At 38.8% G+C, this 12,518-nt stretch overlaps 1 protein-coding gene and 2 pseudogenes across 3 annotated transcripts; 2 read left to right on the top strand and 1 right to left on the bottom strand.

Moving 5' to 3' along the window:
* Positions 1–1,875: 1,875 nt before the first annotated feature.
* Positions 1,876–2,908, bottom strand: LOC137833977 (inositol-tetrakisphosphate 1-kinase 1-like; annotated as a pseudogene).
* A 469-nt stretch (positions 2,909–3,377) lies between these two features.
* Positions 3,378–5,820, top strand: LOC137835175 (ribokinase-like; annotated as a pseudogene). The gene is made up of 4 exons (XR_016520896.1): positions 3,378–4,098; positions 4,340–4,525; positions 5,190–5,384; positions 5,469–5,820. The product of XR_016520896.1 is annotated as a ribokinase-like (transcript).
* On the top strand, positions 5,472–9,149 carry LOC137835174 (uncharacterized). Of its 2 annotated transcripts, none has more exons than XM_090302161.1 (2): positions 5,472–5,576; positions 6,899–9,149. In XM_090302161.1, the coding sequence occupies exon 2, from the start codon at positions 6,985–6,987 to the stop codon at positions 9,139–9,141; it is 2,157 nt and encodes a 718-aa protein (XP_090158287.1). In that variant the 5' UTR covers positions 5,472–5,576; positions 6,899–6,984; the 3' UTR covers positions 9,142–9,149. The 2 variants fall into 2 exon arrangements, with proteins under 2 accessions (XP_090158287.1, XP_068499652.2); XM_068643551.2 differs by having other exon boundaries at positions 5,517–5,576; positions 6,902–9,149.
* Positions 9,150–12,518: the final 3,369 nt, after the last annotated feature.

Here is a 12,518-nt window from a genome sequence, read left to right as displayed (position 1 = left end):
CACGCGTAAAGATCCTTAGGGCTAACTCTAGCGGAAGAAGGGTTAGAAGACATGTTGAGACAAGATGTCAATAAAGGACCTAAATGATCAAAGAAGAAGGATCCGGCAGTAACACAGAAGGGAGAAGTCGACGATAAAATAATGCAAGAAGAACTCTTTCCAAGAAGAACTCTTTAGAAGGAAAGATGAACTGCGCAGGGAAGATATGAAAGATATGGGAACGATGAGTGCAACTACGGGATTTCAAAGACCCAAACATTACAGTTGAGACGCCAAAAGACGCCAAACGGGGGCCGTGCGATTGAGCCACATGTCATAAGATCAAGGCATGACCTGGAGAGTCACTTTTCTTGCTCAGAGAATATCACATCGTCAGAGTCCTCGAGGGTACGTAGCGCCGACGATGCAAAAAATGTCACGTCAACCAGTCAGGGAGTGACACGTCATCAAGATATCGCAAGGACAACGGGGCGAGGCCTTAGCCTTAGTCTTTTCGCTGAAACTAGTTTCAGCTCAAGACTGGGGAACTTGTGTACCGTCCCGTCATCGAGCGTTGACCGAAGGTCAGAGTCAACGCATGATGGGGGCCCCTCGAGGGACCCAAGGAAGAGAAGTCAGCAGGTAGACCGCTCGAGTCTTCGCCCAAGTGAGGCGTCGCCCAAAGAGAAGCATCGCCCGAGGGAGAGAAGCGTTGCCCAAAGAGAAGCATCGCCCAAAGAGAGGCATCGCCCAAAGAGAAGCATTGCCCGAGGGAGAGAGGCGTCGCCAGAGAGGCTTCGGGCCTCGACAGTCCAGAACAGCAGTAAAGAGAAGAGAAAGGCGGCTTCAAGGCCGCAAGTTTAGCACCAGAAGGCGATGCCCTAACTCATGAAGTATCCACGCCACTACTGGGAGACCCTGGAACAGATACGACCCGTGAGAGGGCCATAACCAGGGAGAACCACGTGCATGGTACGAGAGAAAGGTAGATATACCCCAGGGCAAGTAACCAGTGATTGGGGCACGTGAGTTGGCACCCAAAACGTCAACCCACAAGCCGAAAGCACTTCGCAGGAAAGAGGGCTCACACGATAGAATAACCCTAAGTTGGGTGACGGCGCTGTGGGACCCTCTACACAGAATAAACGATCAAGTCAAAGGGACACGTGGCAAGGCACACGTGCTCATTAAAGGTTTCAGTTAAAGTTTGCCAAGGTACGTGTTAATTCAGTTAAGATTCAAATGTTCCAAGGAATGTTTTTATACGCTTTCAATGCGCTTTAAAAGATGAGAGGTGTATAAAAAGGGACCTTGGGGCATTTGAAAAGGGACCGAGTTTTTAACCTAAATTCACACAGATACACAGAGAGAAAAACCCTAGTTGTCTTCGCGGCGCACTCACAGTGAGCACAAGGCAATTAGGGCAACACCATTCTAGTTCTGAGTTTTTTTTAGTCACTTAGCACAGTTTCTTCGACCACCTCCCAAGGGTGTGTCACTTTGATGTTTCTCGCTAGCTGACTTGATCGTCCGAGTGCAAACGGCCGCGAGGGCGCCCCTTTGTTCACTTCTTTCAGGTACTCACACACGGAGCAAGACGAAGGTGCCCTAGCTCGCGAGGACATGCCACGCGCAAAGACGATCCTGGTCAGCCGGCCGGAACAAATTTTTACATGTAATAGGAATTAAAGTGTACTGTCTTGAAATTAACAATTTAAATTGATTAATTTAAATATAATATTTTAAAAAGAAAACATTAAACAATAATATTTTTGGTGGAAACACCTATGGAATATCTAAATACAGTAGTGGTTTGAGAATTGATAGTTCATTAAGGAATGTGAGAAGGATGTTGAACTAGGAGGATAAACACATTGAATACTAAATACTAGATTTTCATAATTGTAAAGAACTCTCTTTGTCTTCCAGATAAAGAGAAACTTCAATGGCACCCTCATCCCTATCACCACAACCAGTACCGTTCACAATCCTAATTGCATCTTTCAGACACTCCTCACTCTCACCGCTTTGTTGTTTCTTGCACAACCCATCACACAAAAAAGTCAGTAAAACAGGTGTAGAATCCCTAATAACATCAAAATTAAATAGGTTCAGCTTCATCACACGTCTCAACTCCTGAGCTATTCGAGTAAGGAAGCTCAAGGGAGGCATCTCAACATTATCCAAAAGCATCATCTTATAGTACCTATAGTCGATTCTTTCATCCCTTGCCAAATTTGAAACCTATGAAAACACTCATAAATCCTCCAAAACCCTCATCAACTCCTCCTCTCCCACGTCCGACAACTACTTTCGATTCACACACCTCACGCTCTCCCCAACCACTCCTCTCCTTCCGCTTCCAGATCCCCCGGTCGAACAGCTTCGTCTTGTCGTTTATCACAATTTGCTTCGAAATCCTAACACTCCAGGTTTGGTCGTCAATTTTCAAATCCAACACAACCTACAACATCGAAACCCGATTGTGGAGCCTCTCGATTGATTTTGGTGAGTCTAGAACAACGACATTCGAGTAATCTTCCATAAACTCCTTCACCCACACCAGAACCCCTTCCGTGCTTTCTGTTGGCCACCCAGGACCCTCTGTACATGTCGTGGAAACGCACCACGGACTCAAGATCACACCACGAGATACCACCTCACAATCGCAATGAAGGCACAAACCATAGGATCGCACCTCAAAATCCTTCTCACATTGCACCTTAGAATGTCCTTTTTCAGAAACCCTAAATTCGTAACCCCCAATTCAAAATAAAAAAACCCTAACCCTTATTTCAATTTTCACTAAACTAATGTAATCATCCACCTCAGTTGACACGTCACACCTCACAGTAAACCAAATTCCCTTTCTCTCTTTCACATAAGCAGTTCTTGATGTCGTAAGAGGTGATTTAACAGAAAGGACCATTTTGATAGATTTTAATAAACATAGGAACCAAATTGATTTTTTTAAAAACTACTATACTAACTAAATTGACTATTGCGCCTAAATGTTGAGACGAATAAGGTAATTATACCTAAAAAATATCATGAATCAAATTACATTATAAAAAAATGAATTAATTAATCTTATAAATATTTTAAAAATAATACTCACTTATTTATTTTATTCTAGATACTAAACATTTATCTCAATATGTAAATATAAAAATTATTTAATAAAAAAATAAATGTATCACTTACAAATATAACAAACAGTAGTAATAGTTTTTTTTTTATTAAATTTAAATTTCCATTATGACGTTTTGTGAGTATTCTGCAAAAACAAAAACATTTTATCAGTACTGTTGTCTTCTTCTTACATTAATTGTGCATTTGATTGTTTCTGAAGTATATGTAATGAGTAAATTTATTCCCCATCCTAATCGCAAACATTAATTTATTGACAAACCTAATAAATGCAATCACAATTCCTTCAAAAGAATTAGCAAAAAGGCCGTCAAACAGAGTAGATAGTTACGCCCAGAAAATATTAATCACCCATCCAATGATCCAAATTGAAGCAAAGAAGAGCAAAAAATGCGCAGCTTAACAACAACACTTTCAACTCAACACCACGGTTTCCACTACCACACGCAAACCACGTTCCACACTACCCTTATCCCAGTCCAATCTCTCTCCTTCCGCACTCACAATCTCAACTTCCGACTTCTCTGTTTCTCTTCAGACCCCTCGCCGCCACCGCCACCGCCGCCGCTGGTGGTCGTGGGCTCCGCCAACGCTGACATCTGCGTCGAGATCGAACGGCTACCGCGCGCGGGCGAGACTCTCGAGGCCACGTGCTCCTCCAGGCTCAATTACCCAACCTACTTCGTCGGACAGGTCGGGGATGACGCCTACGGGAGCCTCGTCACCGACGCGCTCCGCCGCAGCGAAGTTCTCCTCGACGGTCTCACGGTGGTTCCGTCCGCCACTACGGGTCACGCCGTTGTGATGCTCGAATCCAACGGCCAGAACTCCATCATCTACATTGGCGGTGCTAACTTGAGTTGTTGGCCTAGAATTCTGCCACGTCAGCATTTGGACCTAGTGGCCCAAGCTGGCATCGTTTTATTGCAGAGGGAGATTCCCGATTTTGTAAACGCTCAAGTCGCACAGGTTGGGCCGGGCCGGGCCTTTTATACAACGTTTTTAATTACAAAATTTAATTACTCATTTCCTCTCATAATCGCACGATACATGTATTACACTCACACTCTCTTTCTAATTAGTTAGTGAGATGAATATTTAACTCTGATCGAAGAAAAATACTGATAGTAGTTAAGATTGATTTTATGGTTCGTATTTGCGAGGCATTTTGGATATTGCATTGTGTGATATTATCTTGTAATGCATGAAGGCTGCAAGGAGTGCTGGGGTGCCAGTTGTGTTGGACGCTGGAGGAATGGATGGGCCACTTCCGCCGGAGTTATTGAATTTTGTTGATATTCTGAGTCCTAATGAAACTGAACTTGGTCGCCTTACGGGAATGCCAACGGAAAGTTTTGAAGACATTGCACGGGCTGCTTTGAAATGCCATGAATTAGTAAGTTCAAGTTGGGATTTTAATTGCAATTGCAGTTTTTCAAACTCAATCCTTCGTACCAAGGGAAACTACACACGATTGTAGTCGCAGTCGCACTTTAACTGCGATCATGAATTTTTTTTAGAAACATGGTTGAGAATTACTATTGTTCTGTTCTCAAACCAAAGTATTTGAGTGGTTTGAGTTAGTTTGTTGATGATAAGAAATATATTTTATAAATCTTAATTATTTTTAAAGTTTGAATTTTCCTCTCATAAGCAAATATTTTCTTATTGTTTGTTAATATTTTAGATAATTTTATTAAATCTTTGTATTAATGGTTAATAGGTCTATAACTTACTTTTTAAATAAATTATATTCTCTTATAATAACATATAAGAATAACTAATTAACTGTACAACTATAATAAAGAATGCTAATTTTTCAAATGTGGCCTCTTTTATATAAACTTTTTAATATGCATTTCTAGGTAAATGAATTGAAATCAACTTATGTACTTTAACTTGTATGTCAGCTCTCTTATTTATTTCTCCAAAAGTTGATTTAATATGTGCATTAGTAAAATTAACTTGTTGCAATAGTCTCAAGTGTTCTAGTTCTGTGGTTATTTATCTGGAATTTTCAAGGAGCTGAGCAAGTTGTTGTTATTTGTCTGAAATTTCAGGGAGCTAAGCTAGTTCTTGCGAAACTTGGCCACAAAGGATCTGCCCTTTTTGTAGAAGGCCGAAACCCGATTCAGCAGCCTGCCATACTTTCTAAAACAGTCATTGATACAACTGGTGCCGGTGATACTTTTACTTCTGCTTTTGCTGTAGCTTTAGTTAGGGAAAGTCCCACAGGGAATGCCTCAAATTTGCCGGTTCGTATGGCAAAATACAATTCTTTTTTCTTTGTAGAATTTTCTCTCTGGAATATTATGCTTAACTCTTATGTTCTGCCACAGCTGCTGCAGCTTGTCTTTGTGTTCAAGTGAAGGGAGCTTCACCCAGCATGCCTGATAGGATATCTGTTCTGGATCTTCTCAATTGTCAATGACAATTTTTTGGAAAAGGTCAATCTTCACTGAAACTAGTTTTACATGTGTTTCATTTGTCTGGATTTATTATCTTATTCTGTAGTGAAGAAAAACCATAATTTAGACTTCTAGAGAAAGTTCCTTGTATCCATATCTATATATGCTATTTTTTTGGTGGTCTTCCTTGCTGTTCAGTGTCAATTTTTATGTTCCTGACTGTAATTAAATGATCTTTGTCATTACCTTTTCTCTAATACAATTCAAATGTCCATTTATTAAACCTTTCTCTAATAGTTTGTGAACATATTTGTTTCTACATGCAAAATATATAGTTCTTAAATTGGAAATTATGTTAGTTACTTTTCTATTTTATTAATTACTTTACACAAGAGTATAAATTAGTGAAGATTTTGAAACAGAGTCTCAAAGACTAATAACAATCCACTTTTAGTTGTCAAAGGTCACAATTCGGACTACCTGGAACAAAATACCTATGAATGGCAGAGGAAAAGACTCTGAAAATGGAAACACAATGTTTTTGTGATAGGATGAAACTTAGGACTTCTTAGCAGTTTTTTTTTTATAAAGTTAAGGTATAATTACCTTATTCGTCCCATTTAGGGTCAATATTCAATGTAGTATAGTGGTTTTTAAAAAAAAAAATCAATTTGGTCCCTATGTTTTTTTCAAATATATCCAAATTGGTCTTTTCTGTTAAGTTTCACCTTACGACGTCAAGTGTTGCTTATATGGCAGAGAGAAGTGAGATTAGGTGTTGTGTGAGGTGTCAAGTGGCGTGGATTCACATATTAGTGAAAAATCAATTGGGGGTTGGGGTTTTTTAAATTGCAACTAGGGTTAGAATTTTTTAATTACAATCAGTGTGGCAAGCAGTGAGTTGTGAGCTGCGATCCCGTGAGGTGCAATTGAGGTTATAATTCAATCCCGTGAGGTGCGATCCCGTGAAGTGCGATTGTGTGGGTCATCGATTGTCTGAGGTGCAACAATTGTGTGAGGTGCAACCATTGTTAAGCGTGGTATAGTTTTGTGTTTGCTCATTTCTAAGGTTAGGACTTTTTCACTTACCCTGTGTTGGTTCAATGATTACGTGGTCTTTAAATGTTGTTTAATCCATTGCCTTATTTTATATATTGTATGTTTTGTTTCTAATTACTTTGAGAGAACATTTACAGAGTAGTTTATGCATTAAGGTCTTACCATGTGCAAAAAAAATTGTGTGTGGTCCAACATTTGGTTTCTGAGATAATTAAATAAGGATTGATTTGTAATTTGTTTGGTATATGTGGTCATATGTATATTTTACAAGGATACCTTTTATAAACTCCATATCATGCCAGAAGGTTCACCACAAAAGGCAGCCCTTTATGAAGACTTAAAGAATGCCAAGCAATCCAATGCTCACTATCTTGAGGTGATAAGGAAGATGGAAGCACGACTCCAAAGTTTGGAGTTAAACCGAGAAGAAATGCATCAAAACCATGAGAGAAGAACTCCTCCTCCTATTCGGCATTCTTCAAGGCACTCCCATTCTTCTTATGGTTATTATGAAGACAATCCAAGGTCAAGACATCATCACCATGAAGAGAGGTGCCAACATGTGGTTGGCCCTTGTTCTCCTAATGTAAAACTTCCTAGTTTTAGTGGTGAAAGTGATCCCAATGTATACTTAGGATGGGAGGCTAAGGTTGACCAAATTTTTAATGTACATGGGGTAAGAGATGAGCATAGGGTTAGATTAGCTTCTTTAGAATTTTTGGACTATGCCATGCAATGGTGGCATCAATATATCATGGACATTGACCTACACAAGAGGCCGCCCGTGGTCTCTTGGAACGATTTGAAAGCATGTTTACGCGCTAGATTCGTACCCCCACACTTTAGGAAAGACCTAATGTTGAAACTCCAACGGTTTCATCAAGGCACGCTAAGTGTGGATGATTACTTTAAACAACTAGACACGCTTTTAATTCGAATTAATATGGATGAGAGTGAGGAAGCTAAGATCGCTAGGTTTGTGAGTGGCCTTCGAAGGGACATTCAAGACGTGGTAGAGTTACAAGAATATTCTTCTTTGGAAAATGTGGTGCACCTTGCTAGTAAAATTGAACATCAACTTGCAAGGAAAAATGCTTTCAAAAATTCTTCTAAGGATAACTACTACCACTCTTCTTGGAAAAATAAAAATAACTCTTTTTCAACTATCCCTTCTAATGACTCTACTTTCAAATCTAGAGAGTCTAAGCCTTCCACTTCCAATTCTAGGCCTAAATCACCACCTAAATCGTCTAGTAAGAAGTGTTTTAAATGCTTAAGCTATGGACATATCGCTTCTAATTGCCCTTCTAAACGAGCTATGTATATGCATGATGGGGTAGATAGTAGTGAGCATGGGTCCGAATCTTCTAGACATTCCTCACCTTCTAGATCCCCAAGTGAGAGTGAAAGTGAAAGCCCACATGAGGGTGACCTATTAGTAATAAGACGCATGCTTGGACAAGTGTTAAAACCTTTTGATGAAACCCAAAGAGAAAATATCTTTCATTCAAGGTGTCTTATTAGTGATAAAGTATGCTCTTTAATTGTGGATGAGGGGAGTTGTGCGAATGTGGCAAGCACAAGAGTGGTAGACAAACTTGGATTGCCTACCATCTCTCATGCCAAGCCCTACAAGTTACAATGGTTGAGTGAGGTAGGTGAGATAGTAGTGAACAAACAAGTCCTCATTACATTTTCCATTGGTAAATATAAAGATGAGGTCTTGTGTGATGTTGTTCCAATGGAAGCTACTCATATACTTTTAGGTAGGCCATGGCAATTTGATAGAAAAAAATTTCATGATGGCTTTACCAACAAAATTTCTTTTAACTTCCATGGACACAAAGTCATTCTTAAGTCTCTCTCTCCAAAGGAAGTTCATGAGGACCAAGTTAAAATGAGAGAAAAGAGAGAGAAAGAAAATGATATAAAAAATTCCAAGAGAAGCCTTCTCATGTCCACACAACAAGTTCAAAAGGTAATAGTTACTCACAAGCCTATTTTTTTAGCTATTCCTAGGACTATTAAATGTGAGTCGGCTAAGGATAGTCCCACATGTTTGGACAATTTGGTAAAAGAATATGACGATATGTTTCAAGATCCTCCTAAAGGCTTACCACCTCTAAGAGGGATTGAACACCAAATAGACTTCATGCCTGGGGTTTCTTTACCAAATAGCCCTGCATATAGGACCAATTCCAAAGAAACTAAAAGAGGAAATGAAAAAACAAATGAAGTACATGATCAATCGAGTCATAATACCCTCTCAACTAATTCAATTTTTTTGACTCGTGCTACGCCTATAAGGTATCCTTCTTCTTTGTCTTGTTCATTACCCAAGGTTCCTACTTATACACCATATTGGATAAAGAATGTTAAGGATGATTTTTCATACCTTCTAGTTTTCCAAATAATATCATTTCTAAACAATCTTTTCCAACTTGGGCAATGTATAGGACATCTTTTTCTGCACTCCCAACGTTTCAAAGTGATAAGTCAAGTTTGCCTATTTCTTCTTGTATTCTCTTATCTAATTGCAAATTGACTTTGCTTTATGTAGGAGTCCTGAATTCGTGGACGAATTCTCTCCAACTTGGGGAGTATGATGAGAACCAAAATGGACAAGGGCCAAAGCATTTAAAGTTCTTCTTATTAGTCTTTGCAAAAGATGAGGCCCAAGCCCAAGAAGACCCAAGCCCAAGAAGCCCAAGTCCAAACCATGAGGGGCAAGGCCAAGCATTAAATAAAAGAGCATCATTTGAATGACTCTTGTAGGAGGTGTGGATATTAAATAAATAGGTGTGAATGTATTAGAAAGAGTCACATTGTCCATGTGACTTAGCAGGAGGGTGTAGGTGTAGTTTTTAGGAGGTGTCATAGTAGAAAAAGGTCACACCTCCCATGTGACTTGTTTTTGGTGGGAATTTCAAATGAGTTTCATTTGAATTTTCCCACCCATTTTTCAGCACCTCTTAGGCTATAAATAAGGTGCTTGCCTTTGTAAAATTCAGATTGGAATTTTATAGTAGAGAGACTATACTGAAATTTGGAGAGAAATTGTGAGTCTTGAGTCTTCTTCTTCCTTTGCCTTATCTTGTGAGCTATGGTGAGCTTCAAGTGGCGGCACTCCATCACTTATCTTGGATCAAGGAACCAAGTGGCGTGAAGTGTTCTTCCAATTCTCAAAATCCAGCAAACTCCTTCTATAAGTGTTCTTCCTTCATGTTCTTTCAATTCCATTCGGTAGAATAGCTTTGTTTGTTGTTTCTTTTTATTTGTACCGATTAGATTTCTGTTTCCAACATTGTTTTCTTGTTTCTGTTCGGTGCAGTTTCATTCATTTCCTTTTTCTGTTCGGTTTATCATTTGTGTTCTTCCATTCCTTGTGTTTTGATTCCATTGGACAATATATGGACTTCCATACGAGTCTTGGTTGGTGCTAAGTCTTGGTGAGTTCTTGAATTAGAACATTGATCCAATTCTAAAGTAAAGTGTCATTTATGACCAGCTCAAGTTGCTCCTAATAATGTCAAAGAATCATGTATTCTTGTAGTTACATTCACATCAGCTTGTGATCCACCTTAGTGGGACATTTTGTGAGGGGAGATATGTTGGTGGTGATACATCAACATGGTCACGTGTCTTTGATAAATGGAGTTACTTTGAAATAGTTGGCATTGTAAAAGAGATGGGGTTTTTAATCGTACATGAGATGTGATATTCACGTGGAGGTTATGAAGGGTTGGAAAATAGATTGCAGCTTCTGGTTGATGATGGTGGTGCAATAGAAATGCTAAAAATTGAAAATACTTATGTTGAAGTTTATTTATTTTTACTGCACGTTGTTTCAAAGGCAGAAGTGATGTTGGTTTTAGGTGATGCTGGTGGTGTGCAAGATGATATTGGTGAGCATGATGGGGTGGAGCCTCATGGTGTGGAAATTGTGGTTGTTGAAGGTGATGTTAAGGATGGTGTGGATTCTCATAATGAAGAGGAGGAAGGTTGTGCTGGTGTGGAACCTAAAGGTGATGTTGAGGATGGCGGTGGTGCCGATTTCGGTGAGCATCATGGTGTGGAAGGTGTGGTTGAGGATGATGATGAGGAGGAGGAAGGTCGTGCTGGTGTGGAACCCGAAAGTGTTGAAGGTCATGTAGAGGATGATGGTGGTGAGGACATTAGTGAGCATCATGGTGTGGAAGGTGTGGTTGAGGGAGATGATGATGAGGAGGAAGGTTGTGCTGGTCTGGAACCCGAAGGTTTTGATGGTCACGTTGAGGATGATGGAGGTGAGGTTGAGAAATATGATGAAGAAAAGGAAGGTCATGGTGGTCAGGGTATTGGTGCGGCTATTCATGAAGACATGGAATGTGATCATGATGGTGGGGATGATTATACAATCAAAGCCAACAAAGAGATGACCAAGGACTCAAATTACCATTCACACTATGAGAAGTCATCTCAACTTTCAAGTGAAGACCCCACCAGAAGGAGAAATGGGCAAATACTAGAATATCAAATGTTCTTCCTTCTGGTTTTCTTAAGAATGAAACAAGTTGTAAATAAATTGGGTTCACTTTAAAGGTCCAAATAGCAAGATAGGTTAGAATAGGTGCCTTTAGCATAATAGGGGATGTAATTATCATTTTAACTTGTTTTTGACCTAGTTTATAGAAGAAGTGGCCTAAGGTGTGATTTTAACTTAGTCAAACCCTAAAGGCAACACCCTCACACATTTACCATCCTACCCTTGCTTCTTGTTTTCCAAGGCACCATCTCCTATAAATAGGGTGTCTTCCTCGTATTTTTAGGTTGAATTTTGCAGAAGAAGGAAAACTCTACACATTTTTTGTGAGGATTATTTTCTCTAGCAATAGGTCTTATCTTGAGTGACTTTGAGAGCTCTGAAGTGGTGACCCTCTACACTCATCTTGGGGAAACCATACTCCAAGTGGCATGTTCCTTCTCAATTCACATCATTAGCTTTCTACTTCCATCCTTCTTTTTCATTTCCATTTCGCAACTTTATTCTTGTGTTTCTATACTTGTTATAATTCAATTTTCTTTTGTATTCTTGTGTTGTTCTTTCATTTAGCATTCGATCATGACCATCTTAATTGTTTCCTTTTATGTCTTTCAATTTCGGAATGCATCATCGCTATCACCTTATCTTAATTTTCCTCTTTGCCTTTGGAACTGAACCTTCACACTTATTTAACCACTTGGTTAAGTTCTCCCTAGGTCTCACCATATACTTGTTAAAAATGTCAATCATAAGTAAATTGTCACCTCTAAAATGGAACAATCTAAAATCAACTCACATCATGTGGTTATCAGAGCTTTGGCTTTTTAAGCATATTTGCTTTGAGTTGATTGACACTTTACTTTTCTTGTACCTTTAAATTTTTTCCTTTAAATTCAGCCTTTACTTTCTTGCCTTTTACATTTCGACATTCTTTTTGTTCATTAGCTTTCAATTTGCTTTTGAATGTTATTTTGTGTCCAATTTTTGTTCTTACCTCTTTTTCTTTGAGTCATATGTTCTTAGTGTTTTCAGGAGTCCTTATTTTTCTTCTACTTATTTTGCTTTTAATTGTGAAGGTATAAAAAAAAGCACATAGAAATTTGTTTAAGTGGAAGTAGATTTAGTTCCAAACATAGATTTCAAGTGTTCATTTAATTTGAATCCAAAACTTTTTTGTGACAATTGGAAGTGAATGAAAATATGCATGATAAGAATTATGGACATCTTATTTCCATAAACCAAACACAAGGATAAAACAAAGGGAATTGTGAAACATCTCTAGCAAGACCACCATTTAAAAAAAAAGTGAATTAATTTTGTTTGGCAAATTAATTTCAACATTGTGGAATTTGATCCTTTTGCTTTTACAATTTCTAGCAGGAGTAAAACTTCATTGTTAA

The sequence above is a fragment of the Phaseolus vulgaris genome, chromosome 5 (genome assembly GCF_051622355.1).
Source record: "Phaseolus vulgaris cultivar YP4 chromosome 5, ASM5162235v1, whole genome shotgun sequence".
Classification (NCBI taxonomy): Eukaryota; Viridiplantae; Streptophyta; class Magnoliopsida; order Fabales; family Fabaceae; genus Phaseolus; species Phaseolus vulgaris.
This window is presented reverse-complemented; position numbering and strand designations above follow the sequence as displayed.